Source organism: Scheffersomyces amazonensis (assembly GCF_036850825.1).
Source record: "Scheffersomyces amazonensis strain UFMG-HMD-26.3 chromosome Unknown RJT21scaffold_3, whole genome shotgun sequence".
NCBI classification, from domain to species: Eukaryota; Fungi; Ascomycota; class Pichiomycetes; order Serinales; family Debaryomycetaceae; genus Scheffersomyces; species Scheffersomyces amazonensis.
In genome coordinates this window covers 1257209-1279804 of record NW_027042743.1, presented here as the reverse complement: position 1 = coordinate 1279804, position 22596 = coordinate 1257209, and the positions used below count along the sequence as shown (strand labels likewise).

General features: G+C 29.6%; 12 protein-coding genes across 12 annotated transcripts; 6 read left to right on the top strand and 6 right to left on the bottom strand. All coding sequences in view use genetic code 12, as the record gives it.

Moving 5' to 3' along the window:
* Nucleotides 1-42: 42 nt before the first annotated feature.
* PEX3 (Pex3p) lies at nucleotides 43-1770 on the bottom strand. The gene has a single exon (XM_064881741.1). The coding sequence runs from the start codon at nucleotides 1592-1594 to the stop codon at nucleotides 104-106; it is 1491 nt and encodes a 496-aa protein (XP_064738680.1). The 5' UTR covers nucleotides 1595-1770; the 3' UTR covers nucleotides 43-103.
* A 1991-nt stretch (nucleotides 1771-3761) lies between these two features.
* Nucleotides 3762-4742, top strand: PHO100 (Pho100p; the record flags this gene model as incomplete). The annotated part of the gene is made up of 1 exon (XM_064883010.1): nucleotides 3762-4742. The coding sequence occupies one exon, from the start codon at nucleotides 3762-3764 to the stop codon at nucleotides 4740-4742; it is 981 nt and encodes a 326-aa protein (XP_064738679.1).
* A 700-nt stretch (nucleotides 4743-5442) lies between these two features.
* On the top strand, nucleotides 5443-9108 carry RJT21DRAFT_120473 (uncharacterized protein). Its single transcript, XM_064881740.1, has one exon. The coding sequence runs from the start codon at nucleotides 5751-5753 to the stop codon at nucleotides 9000-9002; it is 3252 nt and encodes a 1083-aa protein (XP_064738678.1). The 5' UTR covers nucleotides 5443-5750; the 3' UTR covers nucleotides 9003-9108.
* A 194-nt stretch (nucleotides 9109-9302) lies between these two features.
* Nucleotides 9303-10425, top strand: ARC35 (Arc35p). Its single transcript, XM_064884257.1, has one exon. The coding sequence runs from the start codon at nucleotides 9359-9361 to the stop codon at nucleotides 10379-10381; it is 1023 nt and encodes a 340-aa protein (XP_064738677.1). The 5' UTR covers nucleotides 9303-9358; the 3' UTR covers nucleotides 10382-10425.
* Nucleotides 10426-11145, bottom strand: RJT21DRAFT_35166 (mitochondrial 37S ribosomal protein uS12m). Its single transcript, XM_064884258.1, has one exon. It carries the CDS (start codon nucleotides 11003-11005, stop codon nucleotides 10469-10471), a length of 537 nt encoding a protein of 178 aa, XP_064738676.1. The 5' UTR covers nucleotides 11006-11145; the 3' UTR covers nucleotides 10426-10468.
* ACP1 (Acp1p) lies at nucleotides 11050-11845 on the top strand. Its single transcript, XM_064881739.1, has one exon. The coding sequence runs from the start codon at nucleotides 11264-11266 to the stop codon at nucleotides 11651-11653; it is 390 nt and encodes a 129-aa protein (XP_064738675.1). The 5' UTR covers nucleotides 11050-11263; the 3' UTR covers nucleotides 11654-11845.
* Nucleotides 11846-11940: 95 nt separating this feature from the next.
* Nucleotides 11941-12395, top strand: RJT21DRAFT_120470 (ubiquinol--cytochrome-c reductase subunit 10). Its single transcript, XM_064881738.1, has one exon. It carries the CDS (start codon nucleotides 12036-12038, stop codon nucleotides 12270-12272), a length of 237 nt encoding a protein of 78 aa, XP_064738674.1. The 5' UTR covers nucleotides 11941-12035; the 3' UTR covers nucleotides 12273-12395.
* RTT101 (cullin) lies at nucleotides 12396-14560 on the bottom strand. The gene has a single exon (XM_064881737.1). It carries the CDS (start codon nucleotides 14554-14556, stop codon nucleotides 12442-12444), a length of 2115 nt encoding a protein of 704 aa, XP_064738673.1. The 5' UTR covers nucleotides 14557-14560; the 3' UTR covers nucleotides 12396-12441.
* Nucleotides 14561-14713: 153 nt separating this feature from the next.
* On the top strand, nucleotides 14714-15959 carry RJT21DRAFT_120468 (uncharacterized protein). Its single transcript, XM_064881736.1, has one exon. It carries the CDS (start codon nucleotides 14944-14946, stop codon nucleotides 15826-15828), a length of 885 nt encoding a protein of 294 aa, XP_064738672.1. The 5' UTR covers nucleotides 14714-14943; the 3' UTR covers nucleotides 15829-15959.
* On the bottom strand, nucleotides 15909-17927 carry RGD1 (Rgd1p; the record flags this gene model as incomplete). Its single annotated transcript, XM_064885443.1, has 2 exons — nucleotides 15909-16612; nucleotides 16703-17927. The coding sequence occupies 2 exons, from the start codon at nucleotides 17925-17927 to the stop codon at nucleotides 15909-15911; spliced, it is 1929 nt and encodes a 642-aa protein (XP_064738671.1).
* Nucleotides 17928-18547: 620 nt separating this feature from the next.
* CHS7 (Chs7p) lies at nucleotides 18548-19781 on the bottom strand. The gene has a single exon (XM_064881735.1). The coding sequence runs from the start codon at nucleotides 19587-19589 to the stop codon at nucleotides 18660-18662; it is 930 nt and encodes a 309-aa protein (XP_064738670.1). The 5' UTR covers nucleotides 19590-19781; the 3' UTR covers nucleotides 18548-18659.
* Nucleotides 19782-20073: 292 nt separating this feature from the next.
* MDM34 (ERMES complex subunit) lies at nucleotides 20074-21912 on the bottom strand (the record flags this gene model as incomplete). The annotated part of the gene is made up of 3 exons (XM_064885391.1): nucleotides 20074-20253; nucleotides 20317-20627; nucleotides 20679-21912. 3 exons carry the CDS (start codon nucleotides 21910-21912, stop codon nucleotides 20074-20076), a joined length of 1725 nt encoding a protein of 574 aa, XP_064738669.1.
* Between the last annotated feature and the right edge of the window lie 684 nt (nucleotides 21913-22596).

The window sequence follows — 22596 nt, the reverse complement described above, 5'->3', positions numbered from 1 at the left end:
ATAAGTACCAATAAGACTATGAGATAGTGGCAAAAAAATGTTACGGAGTATTATTAGTATTTGTATTGAATATATATATATATAAACTCTATGAATAACTAATTTATTCAAAGTTGGAATAAATACCAGCACTGAATTCGTCTAATTCCTCTGTTTCATTTAAAGTGTTAAGATAAACATTCCCAGATAAATGACTATTACCTTTATTTTCATTTAATGGTGAATTAAAGATTCCATCATTATTTGCTAATGTATTAATAAATCCTTCAATATCATCATCATTAAATTGATTGGAATTATCTTCATCTTCATCTTTAAGATTATCATTATCAATCAATATACCATTTTGAATCGATAATTGAGCTAAAAAGCTAGCTAATTTGTAAGGTTTAATACTATTACTACTAAGCAATAATTCTTCTGAAAATTGTTCACCTTCCTTTAAGTTATTTCCTGATGAAACTAATAAACTACTAGATCCTCCACCATGATTTAAATTTAAAGATAAATTAGCAATTAAAGTACTTAATCCATTGGAGACTAAGTTGGAATATAAGCTAAAAAAATATGGATCATTTATCATTATGTGACTCGTTTCACTAATTAATTTTGTAAAATTTGAATCAGGTAAATCCAATTGATTGGTAAGACTTGGATTAGTATTTAAGATAGATTCAATCAAGTCATCATAATTATTGGGAAATAAATTTCTTAATACATTATCTCTATGTTCGTGATTTATTTGTTTAATTAATTGTTGTAAAATGCCATCAAATTGATTAATCGTTAATTCATTCTTAGGATTTATTTGAGCAAACTTCTCAATCACAATTGGTTCAATATATGAATTTAAATTAAGCCATCCCTTATTTAATAACCACCAACTTAATGATAAATAACTTTGCTCAACAATGTAATTATCATGTGGATTGATGTCTGGATTGGTTTGAGTAGGCTTAGCCCCAGCCATAATTATAGCTGATTCTAAGTATGATCTCCGAGCAAGAATATTTAATTGTAATCTTGTCACCAATAATAAACCCGAAATAGAATATAATAATGTCAACGTTCTAGTTATAGTTTGAATTTTTAATAAATTCCATAATTCCACCTTTGATTTATTTAAATAAACATTCAATTTAGATTTCTCATTATTATTGTTACTATTATTACTACCACTATTATTACTATTATCCAAAATATTTAAATTATCTGTAGTTAATTCACTATTAATAGTTGTATTTCCATTAGTATCATGTGCTATCGTTTGAGGTTGCTGTGATGATGACGTGTTTTTCTTTAATCTCAATGCTTGCGTAATTAATTCGACCGGTAAATGCTCGATTATTGGTGATGTCAATACAGGTAATAATGCAAGTATAGTATAATAACAATCCTGTTGAGTTTGAATAAATCTCTGTTTAATCTGTTGCTTAAAGATATATTCTTGTCTTAAAGAATTCTGATAATCTCTAAATTTCTTAATTATAAATTGATTAATTAAGTAATATACTGAGATCGTAGCAGCAGATGTAATAAGGATTTTCCTCTTGTGACGATTAAAAAATGATGCTAATGATGAGAAGATAGCCATTATAGATATACTTCGTATTAGTCTAAGGAATTTAAGGGGATATTATCAATTAATCAATAAATTTTCAATTCAATTTAATTAGTATATTCACTAAGAAGAAGTTCTAAATTATTTATAACTAATTCTTGTAATTTATGTACATAAAGTAGTTAATATTATCGTCGTAAATATGGATTTATCTATTGGAAATGACTTTTGTTGATCAATCAGGTCGTGTGCTTGTTCCAATCTTTAGAAATGTATGGCTGAAACCGAGGTGGAATAATTAGTGGAAATAGTGGAGAAACCAAACGAGAAGAGGGCTGGGATTATATTTTTCCTTATAAGATATCAGTCATGTGTCTTTCGATCAGGTGACATACATAATTGTAGTTATATTCATTCATATATTTGCATTTATCATTATTGATAGAGTCTTCCTTAATAAAAGGCTTTATAGAATATACTGTGAGGATTGTTAGAGAATTTATAAGATTATATCAAGAAGTAAGGGCTTAAAACAGAGTGAAGTAGAACCCCTCTATATTTGCCCAGATTTATAATTTGCCATCTCTTTGTTTTTAAAATAATATTTCCATCGATTAACTATATACCATTACTACAGAGTAAATCGAAGAAGAAATGCTTAGTAATTTGATAGAAGTAATGGTGTTAAACAAAAAGTAAAAAATTGAAAGTGACAGTACGGGCCGAATTTTCTCTTCCACCGGAATAAACATACATCTCGTAACAACTCTTGTTGGGTTGCATCCAAACGTAGTTGGTTAAAAAACAATATTAATTTAATTTCGGGCAATTGCATTGTTATTGTCCTATTAATTAATTATCATGCACTAAATTGCAACAATTTACATAACTGTCTGTGCTTCCGCAAAGAAACGGGAAAATGGGCCCTTCTACCATGTGAAGAAGGCTTAAGGTTTTTTAGTATTTTCAGAGCCGTACTAGTTTTATGTATTCATGAGAGTAAGTTTGAACATAGTATTAATATTTCAAGGAATATGAGGCTTACTCTGATTGCTTGCTGAAAAGTCCAGAAATTATATTGATTAAAATTTTGAAGCAAATTACAAAACGTTTTTTATCTGAACATACAGTATTTTGGTAAACATGTTTCTTAAGATGTAGAGAATAAGGAATAAAAATACCAAGAAAAATTCTTGCATCCTTTCATTATTTCAAACCGGAGGTAACCAGTTGGATCACTTATGCATGTAAAATTACTTCAAGCAAAACTTCCGAACTACACTACGGCACAAAATAGGTAACAATGTATCTTAAATAGGATAGGAGCATTTTAACTTCTCTACTTTAAATTATGATTAAACTATAACAAATTTGTTTTATACTGCTGAAATTTCATGAGCTACCCCATGAGCTGGATGTAACACTAACTTGAACCAATAACTTATAAATAATAGGTCTATGAAATTTTAAATAAGTAAAGTAGCCCTGAACAAAATCAACTAAAGCGCAAAAAGCCAAGAATATTTGACTGCTAAATTATTTTCAAACCAAACAGCCTCCCCTATTAGCCCCCTTTTATTCTTATACAAAGCTGCGAAACGTCAGCAAACTACAGGAAAAGAGTTGGTGCTGACTGATGTCCTACAATGCTGTCATCCAACTTCAGCTCAAGAAAAAACTAAAACGTAACTACGATGTGCTGAACTCTTCAATCTATTCAAAGTCGAATGCTTCATTAATCAATTGTTTTCCCTTTGATCGTTTTTGGTCTAATTACTTGCATTTGGTAAACAGTTATATAACAAAACGTGGGTGGGGGATTACCATGCAGGTCCAGCGCATTCTTGGATCACAAAATAAATATATCCTGCACAATGTCTGTTCTTGTTGCAAGACACATTTAGAGCCGTTCTACTAGCTGTAAATCAATAGAGAAGTAAATTTTTGACCTGAATCGACCTCTTAATTGGCAGAATTCGTATTTTTTGTGTTACTTTTATATAATTTTCTGGGTATATCGGGTTTGTTCTACTTCGTTTGGAATATATCGAATTTTTCACCATGACTATAGGGCATATCTATCAATGAAAGCTTATAAGGGATCCCAATCCAAGTATTATAAATAGCTGAAAAATTCCTCTATTTTAATATACATTATTTTATTAATATTTTTTTTGTTCTATCAACGAAACTAAGAAAAATGCAATTAACTCAATATCTTGCTTTATTATTCTTGGCTACTGCCACTCTCGCTAAGAATATTCTTTTAACTAATGATGATTCTTGGATCTCTACAAACATTAGAGCTACATACTATAAGTTGAAAGAAGCTGGTCATGAAGTTTACTTAGTTGCTCCAGTTTCTCAAAGATCTGGTTGGGGTGGTCGTTTCGATGTTCCAACTTCTCCTACTTTACAAACTGATGGTGAATTTGGTTATGTTAAGGCTGGTGCTCCATCTTGGGGTCATGAAGATTTTGATGATCACATTTGGTATTTCAATGGTACTCCTGCTTCAGCTGTTGCATTTGCTTTAACTTATGTCTTCCCAGTTCACTTTAACTTATCTGAAGATTTCAGACCTGATTTAGTTGTTTCTGGTCCAAATGAAGGTACTAATCCAGGAGCTTTCTACACTATTTCTGGTACTATGGGTGCTACTTATAACTCAGTTTACAGAAATATTCCAGCTATTGCTTTTTCTGGTTCTAATGGTAACAATTCTTTATACACTGATTTCTTAGATCTTAATGATACTTTAGAACCATCTACTATTTATGCTGGATTAGTCACCGAATTAGTTGACACTTTGTTTAAATCTCAAGGTGACAATGAAAGAGCTTTGCCATTAGGTGTTGGTTACAATGTTAACTTCCCACCTGTTGGTTATCAAAATGAAACTTGTATTTCTCCAAAATGGACTAATACTAGATTCTCTGGTTTAGCTGCTGCCGGTGCTGATATGTATTACAATGCTACTTCTAATTCATTTGTTTGGACCTCTTCCTCTTGGGATGCTCTTGCTGCTTGTTACAATGGTGATTGTTCTTTACCATCTGAAAACTACGTTCTTGCTTATGGAAGTTGTCAAACCACAGTTTCTGCTTTCTCTATTGATTATGATGCCAATACTGAATTAAGTGCCCAATCCAATGCATTATTCGCTCCATTATTCAATTAGATAAGTTTTCAAAAGTTTGATTTTCATTTAAAAGTGTTAGTACAAAATTATATTCTTCAATTCTCACCTCCGTTACCCTTTTAACTAATTTGTTTTGTATTTTTCATATATTTTAATAAATACTTTTTAAATCACAATTATATCTTCTAAGCCGCTGCAATCCGGCTTGCATGAGAATGCGCATTCCATATTTGGCAGTAATTCCGTCATATTAAAGATAATCTTAAATAAGCTTCGAGCCAGATCTGCGGAGGGGAACGAGTTACTGGCAAGTAAGCAATTAAATATATATATATATAAGGTTATACTCTATATGAAAATGACCAGCTCTACAAACTGAAATTACAACTCATACCCTAAATATCAGAATTATTAAGCATACATTATTGTATAGCTAATTTATCAGAAAACCCACGCGACTGGGTTCACTAGACTATGTAAAAGTAAAGGAGCTTAGAGCTCCAGTATGCCCATGCCCCACTCTAGTTAGATATAAGCAGCCAAAAGTATTATGTCATTATCTCATTATCAGCCTCGCACCGCATACTCCCATTAATAATTTTTACACATACATTTCTATCCACTAACTACGTCTCTTTATGTACAGCAGACCTCCTCCGCACTTTGCGTCTTTTTTTTTTGTCTGAGTGAAATTTATACGACAGCTAATTAACTTAAATATAACTGTAGTACATTTTGTTATATAAGCGGAATATTTACTGTTTAAGTAAACTCACAATAACAATTGCGTAACGGGTTTACTAATCACTAAATATTACTCGCAATATTTACTATTGTCACGTTGTTGGCAGTACTAGCTCATACTTTGTGATTGCATTTCATTATCGTTTATATTGTGTGAGAAGTTCATTAACGAATAGGACGACATTATCGGTTAACCAAACCATTTCAAATAACAGCAACATTCTCACTCTCCTATTTTACCTTGTGGTGGCTTATAGTATCGTCTAGTTTTACATTACTTTATTTGCTTTAGTTTATGGGGATATGGTTTCATTATCAAAGAAAAGATCTCAAAAGAAGAATGGTAGTAGCAATCTCCTCTTGCAGGATACTTCGGCAATTTCATTACCTGCTATTGATTCTATTCATACTGTGAATAAATCTAGAACAAGAGGTAGATCCAATTCAACCGGTACTCCGGGTCTTGTATTAACCAATAAGCTGAATACATTAAGTCCCGTGTATGGTAAGGTGGTTAATAGATCCAGATCTAATTCATTTAAAACAGCTGGCAGTAGTTCAACTCCTTCCAATCCCAATCAGAACCCAATTTCTACTCCACATTCCACATCTAATTCCAATCCCAATTCTAAACGTCAGAGTATAATCTCGCGATATTCAATGAATAGTCCGATAACACCTTCACCTCCTGTTCAATTCAATCCTGAAGTTGATGAATTATCACCCGTTAATAATAATGAACATGAACTTGAATTAGAACATCCAGAACCTAAATCAAGTGGATTAATATCATCTATTTTATCGGTAGCTCAAAATGTCGTAGCAGCTTATGAAGGTAATCCTAATAAATCCACTAGTCAATCAATTAAAAGAGAATCTCGATTAAGTGGTGAACATATACGACCAATATCATCTAATAGTTCAAGTAAGAAAGATCATTCCTTTTCATCTAAGCTTGATTTTCTTCTTAAACCATCGAAATTTACATCGAAATCTTCAATGGAAGAAGAAGAAGAAGAACGTCCAAAATCAGGTACACCATTAATTCATGAACCTTCATCAGCAATAAATAGTCAAAATCGAAGTGAAGATGAAATTGCTACATCTAATGTTCATTTCAGTTCAGTAAGAGAATCTCCTATAAATACTTTAGGTAATGGAGATTTAAATTTATCAGCATTTGGAGTTCCTGATTCTTCTACCAATAACAAATTAAAAGCTGATTCTAATTTAGAAACTATTCCAGGAATTCGTAGACGATCTGAATCAAGAACAAGAGGTTTAACAATAACTCCTATTCATTCAAATGAGAATGGTAATAATAATTCTAATGGTATTAAGCGAGCTCTAAGTCCGGATATTGTTAATCGACAATTACCCCTTAATAATCAATTATCTACAGCCGGAATTAATGAAAATAAAAAAGTAAGAAGAAAATCAATAACCACTAATAATATAAATAATGGAATTATTACTACCAGTATGAACTTATCTAATGATTTAGTAAAATTTAAAAGTAATAAAACTGATTCAAAATCTAGAAGTGAAGAAACTGGTGATAGTGATAATGAGTCAGGTGAAGAATATCTGTCTGATCAAGAAGATTTAGATCAAATTATTGATTATTCTAATCTTAAATATGCTTCAGCCAAGAGAAATCTGGATTTTCATCAAATTTTTAAGAAATTACCTCCTAATGATCCATTAATTGATGATTTTAGTTGTGCATTATCTAAAGATATTTTAGTTCAAGGAAGAATGTATCTTAGTAGTCATTATATATGTTTCAATTCTAATATTTTAGGTTGGGTAACAAATTTAATGATTCCATTACAAGAAGTTATACAAATTGAAAAGAAATCAACAGCAGTATTATTTAAAAATGGAATGATTATTAGAACTTTACATCATAAACATATTTTTGCAACTTTTTTAAGTCGTGATTCAACTTTTAATTTAATTACAACAGTTTGGCATAAAGTGTTACTTGAAAATTCTGATATTGATCCAACTAAATTATTTAATGGTAAAAGAAATGGTTCTAAATCTTCATTAACATCTAAATCATTTAGTCATGAAAAATATGGTGATGATTATTCTGTAGGATTATCTGATGAAGATGATAGTAATATTGATCATGTTTTAAGTGCCCTGGATGGTGATCGAGATATTGATGTAGATGATGATGATGATGAAGATTTTGATGATAGTATTAATTCCATATCTGTAAATAATGATTTACATCATGATCATGATAATTTAGATCATAATCATGATGGTAAAAATGATTCAGATAATGATGAATCAAGTCCTTCTGAAAAACACCATTCTGGTAATGAAGAGACTGCAAATTCAGGTAATGGTAATGGTAATGATTTTAAAGGTTTACCAAGTGTAGGTCCATTAAATCATGCTCCAACTGAAAATGGATATTCTAAACAACCAAATGATACTTTTATAACTGAAGATACTTTAAGAGCTCCTGTAGGAGTTGTATTTTTATTATTATTTGGTGCTGATACTTCTCAATATATAAAGATTTTAAAAACTCAAAGAAATTTTGATATTGAAGAAGCTAATATAACGGAATTATCAACTAAGTCTAAACAAAGAAATTATACTTATATTAAACCATTATCAGGACCAATTGGACCCAAACAAACCAAATGTGTAATTGAAGATAAATTGGTTGAGTTTCAACCAGATAAATATATCTTGGTAGAACAAACCACTCAAACACCAGATGTTCCTAGTGGTAATTCATTTAAAATTATAACTAAAATGTTTTTCAGCTGGGCCGAAAACAATTATACAAAACTCTATGTTGTTACAACAATTGAATGGTCAGGTAAATCATGGATTAAAGGAGCCATTGAAAAAGGTAGTATTGATGGACAAAAGGAATCTATGAAGGTTATGATTGATACATTAAATGAAATCATTTCTTCAGCTGGAGCTGGTGGAAAATCTAAGGTAAGTAAATCCAAGAAGAAAGGTGGTAGAAGTAGAAAGAATACTGTTATTAAACAACCAACATTTGAAAAATTAGCTCCTCCACCTCAATTAGAAAAGTCAGCCATTGAACAATTCACAGCTTTTATTGATTCATTAGGTAAATTGATTCCTATACCATTTGTAAGTTCAAGTATGGTGGGATATATAATATTTTTCATTGGATTCTTAATAATTTCTAATATGTTTCATGGTATTACTCATATTGGATCAAGATCTAATGTGGTTATACTTGATAATGAACATATTACATCGAGAATTAAGATTAATAATGATAAATATTTGGTTATTCCATCAGTTGATACATCACTTAAGGATAGAAGAATCAAAATGCAAAATGAAGTTGAATTATGGGATTGGCTTAATAAAGTTAGTAATCAAAAGATTAATGTGAGTAGTGAAGATATTGAAGAAGAAGTTGTAGAGAAGAACAAAGGTACTAAATTTGTTAGTCTGAAGTATTCCAAACAAGAAGTAGAGGAGATTATGAGATTAACTCAATTGAAGTTAAATATGCTTCATGAAAAGCTTCAAGCGCAATAGTAATTAGCATATTAATTTAGTAGTACTTAGCATATTAATTTAGTAGTACTTAGCATATTAATTTAGTAGTAATAGTAATAACTACATTGGTAGCGCTCCAACCTAGTAATCATTCTATCAGTTTGAGTAGTAATGTAGCATACATTAATAATTTACTAATAATAGTACTAGCTACACTTGACAATTGTACAGTTAATTAATGATTGAATAAATCCTGCACATAGACAGATGTTTCCACACCGCACCTCCCCTTTTTCGGCTGGCGAGGTTGGCGATGTTTAACTATGGAAATAGTGATAGGAGCCAACAGGACTATAAGCAATTGACCCAATTGACCCCAACATTATAAATCAAACATGTTACAAATAGAGCCTCATAACTTGTTGGTGCAAAAGACATTGACCGAGAGGATTTTCCCTGATTCTGAGTCATTAAAATCTATCGATAGAATTATTACTGATTTTGACTTTACTACTTATCATATATCTACATTTCCTGATGAAAAGAATTTAGTATTAATTTCAATTTATTTAAAATGTTATGATGATTTAGCAAAGTATGGAGTTGTTGAATATTTGAATGGGAAATATTCAAAATTTAATGAATTTTTAACTATTTTATCAGGTAATGATATTGAACAAGGTTATAATTATTCATTAGTATTAGATACTAATAAGATTGAATCAATAGATGATGAATCAAAGAATGAAGTAATTAATGAATTGGCATTATTAAAGAGACATGCAATTGCTGCTCCATTTGAACAAGCTTTTACAAGATATGATGAATTAGTTCAAACTTATGCTAATAGTAATACTTATGCAGAAGAAATTCAACAAGAATTACAAAATGAAAAAGTATTAGTAATTAAATATCGTGGATTAGATGAATGTATATACATTAAACCATCATTTGATAGAGTTACTGTTATATTTAGTACTGTTTTTCAAGATGAAACTGATAAAATTTTTGGTAAAGTATTCTTACAAGAATTTGTTGATGCTAGAAAGAGATCAGTTCAAACGGCTCCTCAAGTATTATATTCTCATAAGGAAGCTCCTTTAGATATTACTAATTATGTTCAAGGTAAAAAGGATGACGAAAATAAGGGTTATATAACTTTTGTATTATTCCCAAGACATCTTGTTAAAGGTGATAGAAGAGATAATTGTATTTCTCATATACAATATTTTAGAAATTACTTTCATTATCATATTAAATGTTCAAAAGCTTACATGCATTCACGTATGAGATTTAGAGTTAAAGAATTCTTAAAGATTTTAAATAGAGCTAAACCAGAAAATGTTGATGATGAAGGTAAAGCTATTGAAAATAGGAAGACTGCTAGTGGTAGAAGATTTGAAGTGGGCAGGGTTTAGGTAGAGACTTTGTATAAATATGAAAAATTAAATTAAATGAAATTTATTATTATTACTATATACATGAAACTAGATGCATGACTATGTTTATGTTTGTTTAGGCTTTTTAACACCATATTTAGATCTTGAAGTGGTTCTATTATTAACACCAGCAAGATCAAATGCTCCTCTAACTAAATGATATTTAACACCAGGAACATCTTGAACTCTTCCACCTCTAACTAATACAAGATGATGTTCTTGTAAATTATGTCCTTCACCAGGAATTAATGCTGATATAACATTTCCATTTGTTAATCTAACTCTACAACATTTTCTTAAAGCTGAATTAGGTTTCTTTGGTTTAAGAATCATAACTCTTAATACTACTCCCTTTTTAAATGGATTATTATCTAAATGTGGTGATTTACTTTGATATGGCTTAATTGGTTTACCTTGTTTACCAAATTTAATTTGATTTAATGTAGCATATCTCTTTTGTTGATTCATAAGATTATTAGCTAATTGTGTAGTTGCGGGTATATTTGAACGAATAGATTGCATATATGAAGTTACTGGTTTAATGGCCAATACTGATGACATCACAGGACTCAACCTTATAGGTTGAAGTAATGATTTAAACATTTGGACTATAATACACTACTTAAATGTGCTGTTTATAGATACCCCAAACTGATTGATTGGTGAAAAAAAAATTTCTATGAGATTGGAAGAAAAATGTCGTATGGACTTTGGGTGTGCTATTGGTGATGTCGGACAAACAAAGTTAGTCGTAGTGAGATGTCGCGACCTTCAACTAAAAAATTTGGCTAACCAGTAAAATCATTACTAGTTAATATCAATAATCAATATCCAACTTACCAATTATATATTCAGTACATAATGTTTAGAGCTGCTGTATTAAGATCTATGAGAGCTCCTGTTGGAGCCAGAATTGCATGTCAACAACCAATTAGATCCGTATTATCGATGACTCAAATCAAACCAACCTTCATTCGTACTTATTCTGCACCTGCAGGTTTAACTAGAGAAGATGCTAAAGAAAGAGTTTTAGAATTATTAGAAGGATATGATAAGATTGATGCTACTAAAGAAATCAAAGAAGATGCATCATTTGTTCAAGATTTAGGTTTAGATTCTTTAGACGTTGTTGAAGTTGTTATGGAACTTGAACATGAATTCAACATTCAAATTCCTGATAATGAAGCCGATAGCATAAAGACCGTAGGCCAAGCTATAGATTACGTTCTTTCTCAACCAGATTCTTGTTAAACTATATTAAATTATAGCATTATAGGATTATAGGACATAACTGCTTCTCATTTTGTCATGTATAATACATATTAAAAATTGTCATTTTAAAACTTTTTTTAAACCACAGACTTAATTTATGTGGTATAAATAACTATAAACTATAGATATGTACGTGTGAAGTTATTCACTTGTACTTGTAGGATCTATAATAGTAGATATATACTCTTATTAATGATTTATTTAATATTAATTTATAATCTCTAGTCATGTGATACAGATCACGTGTCTCAAGTTCCACCAATGATCGCACAGAAAATGACAACCAAAAATGAGCAGTGAAAACATAGAAATTTTGGCTGCCATTAATTACTTACAACCAATTCAATAATACTAAACAAATATGGTTGCTTACATTAAAGGACCAGCTTATAAGGCTGCCTTCTCATTCTTAGGAGTTAACCCATCCCTTTTCAGATCATACTTACCAAATTTAATCTTATGGGGTGGAGCTACTGGTGCTGGAATTGCTACCTTTACTGAAGGTTGGCCATTATTCCAACAAACTTTCTATTCTAAGATTCCAGTCTTCGGAAGTCATTGGATTGAAAACAAGGATCCTGAAGAAATTCCTATTTAAGGCGGTTAATGAAGGTGTTTATGAGATTCATAAACTTCATAAATTTAATAAATTTAATATACTTAATTTCCCCCTAACCAATTTCCGATCATTGCATATATAATATTCATTCTATAAAAGAGTCATTATTTCGTTAATATATACTTATTTGTAATTAGAACATACATCATTATGGGATGTATTCGACTGAGTCTTGATCGATTCTTCGAATGTAGTCAGCGTTAATTAATGCTTCTAAACCGTTCTTTAAATCTTGAATAGTCACGGGGCCCTTGACTTCTAAAATTTCAATACATTGATTGAATAGTTCAACAACTTTTAATTGAGTATGTTGTTTCATAAGTCTAACCAATGTACTCTTATATGCGGTTTGTCTACGTTGACTAATTAATTCTTCCGCTTCAGTATCATCTTCAATTGATGATTTGGTAGTGAGATTACGAGGAATTGATTCTTTTTCTTTAACATAAGGAATTCTAATTCTCAGTGATTTATCAGTAAATGAATCATTCACAATATATTTATCATTAATTTGATTAAGTAATTTGTATCTATCTGTACTTAATGAATTAACGATTCTTTTCATAATAGACTTATTTTCTATACGAGTTATACGACATAAATCATCAATATTAAGTATTTCATGATCATTAAATGCAAGTAATACTAATGCCTGAAATAAGTTAACTGATAATTCTTTATCTTTATCATTGAATTGAGTTTTAATTATAATTTGATAGAAATTGTAATAATTCCAGTGTAATAATTTTCGATCAATCTTTGGATGATTCTTAATATCATCAATGAATGATTGAAGAGATTCAGGTAATTCGATTTGCAATTCTGATGGAGGGACTGTGGGCCATACACTCTTATCTAGAACTAAGCAATTAAATGAAATACCATCCTTAACAATATTCAATTCTTCATTTGACATAATTATATCGGCAATCATTTTATTTAAACTAGTAATCCCTTCATCATTCTCACCAATCAATTTACTGAATCCTTCAATAAGTTCTGTTTCATCATTTAAATTTATATCTTTGGAATTAAGTAATCTTCTTGATAAATCAAGTTTATAATATATTATGAATTCTGATTTATTGGTGATTGAATAAAAAATATTCAATACATTCTGTTTGAAATCTTTAAAAGTAATATCTTGTTTTCGACGATTATAAACATTTCTGAAATAAGCATCACAATATTTCGATAATTGAGAAAGAATAATGGAATTAAAATCCTTTTTTCTAATATAATCCTTGAGGGAATTCTTGAGTTCAGCTTGAAATAATGGTATACCTCTAAATGATGATGCCACCATAAGTTGATATGTATTATAGAAATCCAATAATTTGGTAATTAATCCTAAAGAATTTTCACTATCAACCATTTGAAGTTTATTATCTAAATATAATTTCCATTGATAAGCGAATTGACTTAATAAATTAATAGTATCTAATTTTTCTACATCTTCACAATAGTCAAGAATTAATTCTAATTCTCTACTATTCTGAGGAAGTAAAAGATAAGAAAGGTTTCCTTGAATTACATCTGTAAATTCACTAAAGATATATTGCCAACGTAATTTATGGAATGCTTTATTCCTGGTTTCTTTATCAAATCCACATTTATTTAAGAATTGAATTTCGTAATCGATTTCTGTTAATACATATTGTAAATAGAACTTACCATGTTTAATTTCAGTCTTATCAATTGGTACAGTAGGAAGGACTAATTTATTTAAGTATGTTGTTTTCATAAAAGATGATGACAGATAAAATCTTCTTATGATACTTCCGGTTGGAATCAACAAATCTGTTTTACTTCTATCATTTCTATATTTTGTTACAGCATCCATAAATAATTTAAATAACCGATTAGTAATTTGTTCATCATTTACTAATAATTCAGCACCAAATTTTCTAATCTGTGATTTAGATCTATGAGAATATAAATAAGTTCTATCTAAATAGTTGAATAATAATGCTAAGATACGTAAAATATGTTCCCATTGGCTAATAATTTTTACATAATTTTCAAGTGATTGATCTTCAATCATCATATTATGAAAGTAATTATATTTGGTTGATAAACTATCATATAAATGATTAGTTAAAATTTCTTGTTCTGTATGACTTCTACGACAGAGTGCTTCAACATTTCGAGAATATTCACCGTAACTTTGAGGTAAATTCACAGACAGAATTACAAAATCAATGACTTCAAAACATTGGGAACGAAGTTCATCAAAGAATTCATCAATAGAATCAGTATTCATAACATTATCAGAACCATGATGACTTGATTTAGATCGTTTCTTAGAACTAGATGAATTTGAATTTGAATTTGAATTTGAATTTGAACTTGAACTTGAACTTAAACGAGACTCGGGACCTGGACTGGCAAAGTCAAGAATAGTAGGTACTATATCCGGAGATGCAGATTGTGAAGACAGTTCCATATCCGACTTAGTCTTAGATAGTTAGTTAGTTAGTTAGTTGGTTGGTTAGTTACTTATGACTTAGTGTCTGTTGCGTAACTTTAAACTGGTATATTAGCACGACCGGAATTATATTATTTCCGATCTTTTCGGTCGGTCCATATTCGACTAAGCTTATCTTAGTACCTTAACTAAGTAATTATACACACAAGTCACTACACAGTTATGACAGATAAGAATCCAAAAGATGGTGATGTATCACAAGTCACCGACCCCAAACAACTCACGACAATTTTTAAGAAAAATGGGTCATTTGATAAACAACGAAGAAGTTTATTGAGTAACTTTAAGTCTTCAGAGACTCATGCTAATTTACTATTAAAGTTAAGAATTATGGTAGAGAATAAGATTAAAAATGATCCTAGTATATTAATGAAGAATAAGGGGATTATGGGAGCTTTAATTCAAGGAGAAATTCTTAGTGAGTCAAAGGATAAGGATAAGGGGAAAGATAATGAAAGTGGGTCTAGTTCAAGTAATAGTAACACTAACACCAATACCAACACTAATAGTAATAGTAACACTAGTAGTAATAATTCTTTGAATTACTATAAGAAACAAACTAGTGGCAGTGGATTGTTAAGTATTGTAGATAAGGATATTGAAGATAAGATTATTGAATCAGCAGAGTTTCATAATCTCTTAAAGGATGAATTAAAGGATATTCGTCGGAAATTAGTAGGAATAAGTGATGAAGATTATAATAAGATACTACAACAAGAGAAAGATGAAGAGTTACGACAACAACAAGAGGCTAAACTTAAGCAACAAGAGAAACGTTCACATAATCATGGATCACATCATAATCATAATGATTATCGCAACAATTTCCGGATTAAGACGTTAGCATCAAATCATAAAGTGACTAAACCTCGATTTAATTTCAGTCATAGTAACAACAATATCAACAATAATAATGTTAACGACAACAATAGCACCAACAATAATAACACCAATAATAACAGTAACAATAACAATAATAAACCCAACGATGGAAATGACGGACTGCTGAAGAAATCCAGTAAACTGGTACCATTCATGATGTATTAATTAATTTATTAAATTAGTATATGTAAATAATATATACACATATATATATATATATAATACTATATAAAGTCTTTAACGTCTTATTCATTACCATCACCATCATAGAATATATTATGAGCATTTAATAAGAATTTTTCAATGACAAGACTCTTATAAGATAAATCATCAGCATTATCAGAATCCAGATTTAATACTACTGGACCCCAAATAATTGATAAATTTTTAATATTCATTTTATTACGAGATTCATGAGATGCAACATTATCTAAATGAAATAATAAAGCTCTTAAAGTAAAATATGATGAATCTGGTAATGTAAATATAAGTCGATGAATTGCTGTATTAATTTCTTGTTCAGATTTTTTATTAGTATTTTGAACAATATCAATAAATTGTTGACTAGCTTCATCAGTAAGTAATCCTTCAGGAATATGAGCAAAAAAATTCTTTAATAATGATGCAATACAAAATATATCTGCATCAAGAACATTAGTTGGATCAATATTTTGTCCAATAAGATTATAATTAGTATACTTTTGATCAACTAAATCTTTTAAATTATCAATAGAATTCTTATTGGCACTAGTACGATAAATACCTTCAAGATCTAAACCAAATTTTTCAATAATATCTATACATTTAAGTACTAATAATGGTACATTATCTTTACCTGATTTATTCGCTACTATTTCTAAAGGAATTCCAAATGATGGTTCCAGTGATACTTGAGGGAATTGACTTTGTGGATCAAGAGTTGAATATACTGATGATGCAAGTGGTGTATCTTTATTTGGAGTATCAATACCATTGTTATTGTTATTGTTATTATTATTAAATGCACTATTGGTAAAACTAGTATCAAGAGATATTGGACCCTTTGGACCTGATGAATTTATAGCAGTTGGACCAGTATTAGCAGTTTCATAACTTGGCATTGAAAATGTAGTACTATGAGGATATCCATTACCATTATTAGTTGAAGGACTTGTAAAAGTATTAGTATTGGATGATGATACAGAAGTATTTTGATTACTAGTTGTTGGATAAGGTACAGATGAATTATTTGATTGTTTTTGTTGATTAATAACAAATGGTTGATGACCAGTTCTGATTTGAGAATGATGTTGAACATATTCAATTGGTACTAAAGCTTTATTAACTTTATTAGCATTAGATGAATTTTTTATTAAATAATTATAAAGATCCTTACCATTATCAATTGAACTGGCAATAGCTTTCATTGATTGTTTCCCATTAGATGAAGGTAAAGGATTAATTAATATACCTGTATTTATAACAAGAGATTCATTCCAAGTTGAAAATTTTTGTAATTGTAAATTCATTGCCATATCTAATTCTAAAATTAAATCTTTTAATTTACGAGAATTAGTTGGACGATAAGTAAGAATTAATTCATCTTTTAATCTTTTACATGTTGCTACTTTAACTTTATAATCTTGATCAGTTGAATCAATTTTTGCTTTAAGATCTTGTTCTTGTTGTTCTTGAGATTTATTCTTAAGAGTAAAAGTTTGCTTTCGATTAGGATCCATTGCTCTAAGTTTTTCTAAATCTTCACATAAATTAATATATCTTTGTTTGGCCTTTTCGGCAGCAATTATTGATTCTTGACAATCTTTTTCCTTTCTTCTACCTTCATCTTTAATTGATTTTCTAGTTTTTGATACTACATCAATTAATTTAGTTAATTCATTAAACATTGATGTAATGGCTGAAACATAAGAAATTCCTACTTGACTAATCTTTTGATCAAATTCAATAATTTCATCTAATTTTTGAGTAAATGAATCATCTTTAACTTTCCCCTGTAAATGTTTAAAATTTGATCTAATATTAATTGCAAATCTATTAGTTTGATTAAAATAATCATCTTCAATTTGAGCCTTTTTCTTTAAATATTTACAAAATTCTTCAGCGGTTGTTATACTTTGTTTTAATCTATTTAAAAGAATTTCTAAACTTTGATCACTCTTTAAAATAGTTTTAATCTCTTCTGATTCTAACAAGTCTAATGATTGAGATGATGACGTTGAACTTGATAACGGAGCCTCAGTAGACTCCAACTTCGTACTTGCCATGAATGTAAAAATGTCGTTCTACGAAGGCTGTGTTTATTTATACAATTGAATCAATCTGATTTAGTTATGGGTTAACTGTCTTGTTGTACTTGTTAACTATGAATAGAACCTTTGGTGTAGTAGTTTAACTATACGTGATTTCCTGTTTGAGGCACGGATTTTTTCGATGTCGTGAATGAGAATGTCGGAGGGGAGTCACAGGGATTAATTACTACTATTACTACTGTTAATACTACTATTACTTACTGCTTGCTCGTATTACTACTAATGAGATTATTACCGAGATTATGACTACTACGATTACCGAGTCTATTACAACTAAGATTATTGACAGTGAGAATGAATTTCAATGCAGTGTACCTGTATTGCTACTGAATGTTTACCCGAATAAGGCAGGTTTAATTCTCGGCAGTCGCGACATTACGTAGTGCTTCTAAATATAGTTCGTTTAAATAAAACTTAGTGAACAATCTCCAAATCACTCGTCAAATCAATGTCGTTAAGATAAGTCGCCTCGTAATAGGATACTTTTTAAACTTTGTAAATTGAAAATTATTGGTACAGAGGCGCAGTTTAATATAGTTAGTAAAATTTAACTGGGGTAGTGATGGATAGCGTGACCCAACCCATGTGATGTGCTACACTACACTACACTACACTACACATAAAGCTATAACCATAACCATGATATATTATATATTATATAATCAACTATAGACATCTAATTAAATACTAGAAGAATCCACTATGTCTCTTTTCATCATCACCACCTCCAAAAGCATGAACACCTTGTTCCACATTAGCCACTGAGAATTCCAAATCATCAGTAGTAATGGAATCCCAAAATTTATAAATCATCATAACACTAAAGATATTACATAATGATCCAAAGAATAATCCATCCACATAATGAGATAAACCTCGACAAATATCTATAGTAAAAATATAAGTAATAATTTGACCGGCTACAAAGAAAAATACTCCGAGAAAGATTGAACCTAATGGCCAATAATTATCAAGAGCGAATATTACCAATATTATTTGAGATACCACATAAAAGAATAAAATAATAGCATTAATAATATATGATACAATAAATAATGCAGTAGTATCTCTATTATCTAATGAAGTACCCCAACTCTTAAATGTAATGATTGAGACAATGAAATTAATAGCAAACCAAAGAAATGTAACGATTCTTAAAGTCCACATAGATTTTCTAGTTCCATCTTCCCAGAATTGGAAACATAAAAGTCCATTAAATAATAGACATGCACAAACGGCTGATGTAAATCCTAATTGTAAACTTACAAAATATGCATATGATGAAGAACTTGGAGGACTAACTCCACAATCAACAATTAATGATGAAATAGTTAGACATATTAATAAATATAAAAAATATAACATTTCTGTTCTACCAATGGCAGTATATTTTGCTCTAATATTATAAATAATAATAAGAAAAGTTCCAAGACCTCCAAAATGAACAAATGCATTACCAATTTGAAAGATCATAGTATTAGCTAATTCAACTGATCTAGCATAACATTCAGGTAAAATACCTACTTGGAAAGTAGAAGTAGTATTTACTGACCCAAGAACTGAACATAATGGTAAGGATGTCTTTAAACATATCTCGTCAAAACTTCCGAATGTCATGTCTAACTTAACTTGTAATTTAATGACTAAAACGACTGGCTGACTAACTTAAACGACTGACTAATTAAACGATTAAACAAACAACTCACTATATATATGCCTCTATGACTAAATGTCAAATTTACTATATCACTAACTTAAGTAATTATGAAGCCTGTTCTGCTTACTCAAGTTCATTCCTCTTCTCGAGGCAGATCGGATTTCATCATTTATCTCATTTGGTCAAATTAAAAACATCGAAAATTTTTACGTGTGTGGAGTGCATATAAGCACACCTATTTTTAGAATAATTATTGCAACCATTTCTACTACTAGTAAGATCTTAGATAAAGATAGAGATAAAGATAACGATAAACTTAAAGGTAAAGGTAATCATAAAAGGTAAGGACCGTATAATAATAATGATAATAATAATAATAAATAAACAAAAACACCAAAATTCTATGTACAGTATAAACAGAAGTAAAGATAAATAGTATGTACCTTAATGATAATAAGGTGGAGGAGGTGGAACCATCATGGCTGGTTCAAATAATATATGATTTCCATTATAATCAAAGTGATGATGTTTTACCAATTTCTCACGTTGTTGTTCTTGTTCAAGACTTAATTTACGTAACTTGTCATTAATCTTATTGATATCAATATAATTCATGGATTTATCCTTAAGATCAACTGATTGTGATTGTGGTTGTGATTGTGATTGTGGTTGTGGCTGAGGTTGAACTTGTGATTGAGATGGTGGGAATTGTGGAGGATGTTGCTTAATAGGAGAGGTTTGAGTAGTAAAATTAAAATAATTATTACCTATACCAACACCTGATAATAAGGAAGCAGTTGAAGGTTGAGGAGGAGATGATAATGATGGACTATTCAATATAAGATCATTTGTCTTAATAAGTTGATCTGAAGATAAGATCTTATCGTGAGCTTTGATGACTCTAATTGGTTTAGGATGGAGAATTGAATCTTCTAATGAAGTTGTGGTTGTCATTGGTAATGAACTCATAGCACTTTCATTGATTAAAGTGGTTGTTTCTGAAGGAGCATGACTGATATCAACTGATTTAGCCATTTCAGAAGTTGTACTAGTGACAGTAGTTAAATCAGAAGATGGTGAAGATTTCTTGGATCTATTAATCTTTATTCTTCTTCTCTTTGGCTTAACAGTTACACCTTTAGCTGACGAAGTAGTTCCGTTAGTTGATGAATGAGAATGAGATTTTGTTTCATTGGCTAATTTGTAATAATTATTAGCTTGAATATTACTAATTTCTTCAATAATATTATCAATCTTATTAAAATTCTTATTAATTAATAAATCAATAGGTATACTATTGGAAGAATTTAAAGAATTACTATCAATTTGAATATCATTAATATTATCCTTTAAGGAATTTAATAAGTTTGGATAATTCTTAGTAAACTTATCAAGATGAGTTCTTTGGATTGTATGTTTAAATTTAGGAATATTTAAGTCAAGAGTCTCTCTTGAATTAAAAAGTTTAAGATTCTTCTGTAAATTCTTGTAAGAATAAATAATTCTTTTATTATCACCATCTTCATTAGTTAATTTTAAGCCATAAGAAGTGGATTTATTTTCATTATTTTCGTCATTTTCGTAAAGTTCATGATGGTTAGTATTTGGATTAGTATGATGCTGATGATGGTTTGTATAAACCATTTCATTTAATTGATCAAGACTAAGATATTTTAAACTAAATTGATGAATTAAAGTTGGTAAAGTTTCTCTAAACAATTCTCTAATTTGATTTTCAATTTGCTTTTGAAGGAAATTAGCTAAAACTTGAACAGTATCAAAAGTTGAACTAACTTTAATTGAATCAAGAGGATCATTTCTAAATACCATAGTTAAACCTTTAGTCTTTGAGAATACAATTATACCTATTCCATTAATTTTAATATCAGATAATTTTAAATCTAATGGTAAGGCAAATTGTTCATTTGATAATAAGAATTTAGGAGTTATAAATGTTGAATCATCAGAATTAATTTCTTGTTGTAAACTATTGGAATAATAAATATTTAATGGATTAGCTTGAACATTAGTATGTAAAGTTAAATGGAAATCTCCTTGATACGTTATTTTAAAGATTCCTCTAAATCTATCAGAATCTAATTCACCAATTTCAAGGATTTCAAATTCAGGAGCAATCTTACCAAAATTCAAATCTTTAATTTGAATCTTTGATGCTAGTATTGGAGGAGTTTTACCTGAATTTAAAGCAGATGTCAATAAATCTTTAGTCCATAGTTTAAGTGATTCAGTTTCTAGTGAATCCCAATTCACCTTGAAGGACATTTTATATTAAGTTATTGTGGAGGGGGAGCAGTGCGCGTACAAACAATTTTTGTAATGAATATTTAATGAACTGTATATGAATAGTTGAGATATGGATGTGGATAAAGGATTGGTTCACACCATAAAATTGACAATTTACTTGATATTATACACCAAAAAAATTTTATAACGCTATTACCAACACTAGTTGTTTAGATTTCTATAGTAATAAATATCCTGATATCTATATCTTTAGTAAAATAGTTGAATATGTTATAGTATACTTTAGATAAGGTAAGGATAAATACTAAAATAAGTATAGCCGAGTAAGTGTCAAAGTAAAATATTGTATTAATTACTGGGGCAATACAGGAAAAAGGTAAAGAATAAGGGAATAAATTCGGTAATTTGGGAGATAAAAGTTGAAGGAAATTCTTTAGGTTGATTGGCAGACTACCGATACAATGAATGTACAATGGATGTTGTGAATTAAAAGTTGCTATTGACGACTGAGTCGTTGTTTATTGAGATTTGAATCAGTAATTAAGGATAGGAAAGGAGTATGGTAAGATTTTTTTTTGTGTATGTTTTTTATTGGATGAGAAAAAAAGATTGCCTCCCCGGAGACGTGTATATAAGATAATCGTGTGATGTTTGGGTATTACCGGAATGGGTATAATTAATCAGGTGCAAGGTCATGTGCAA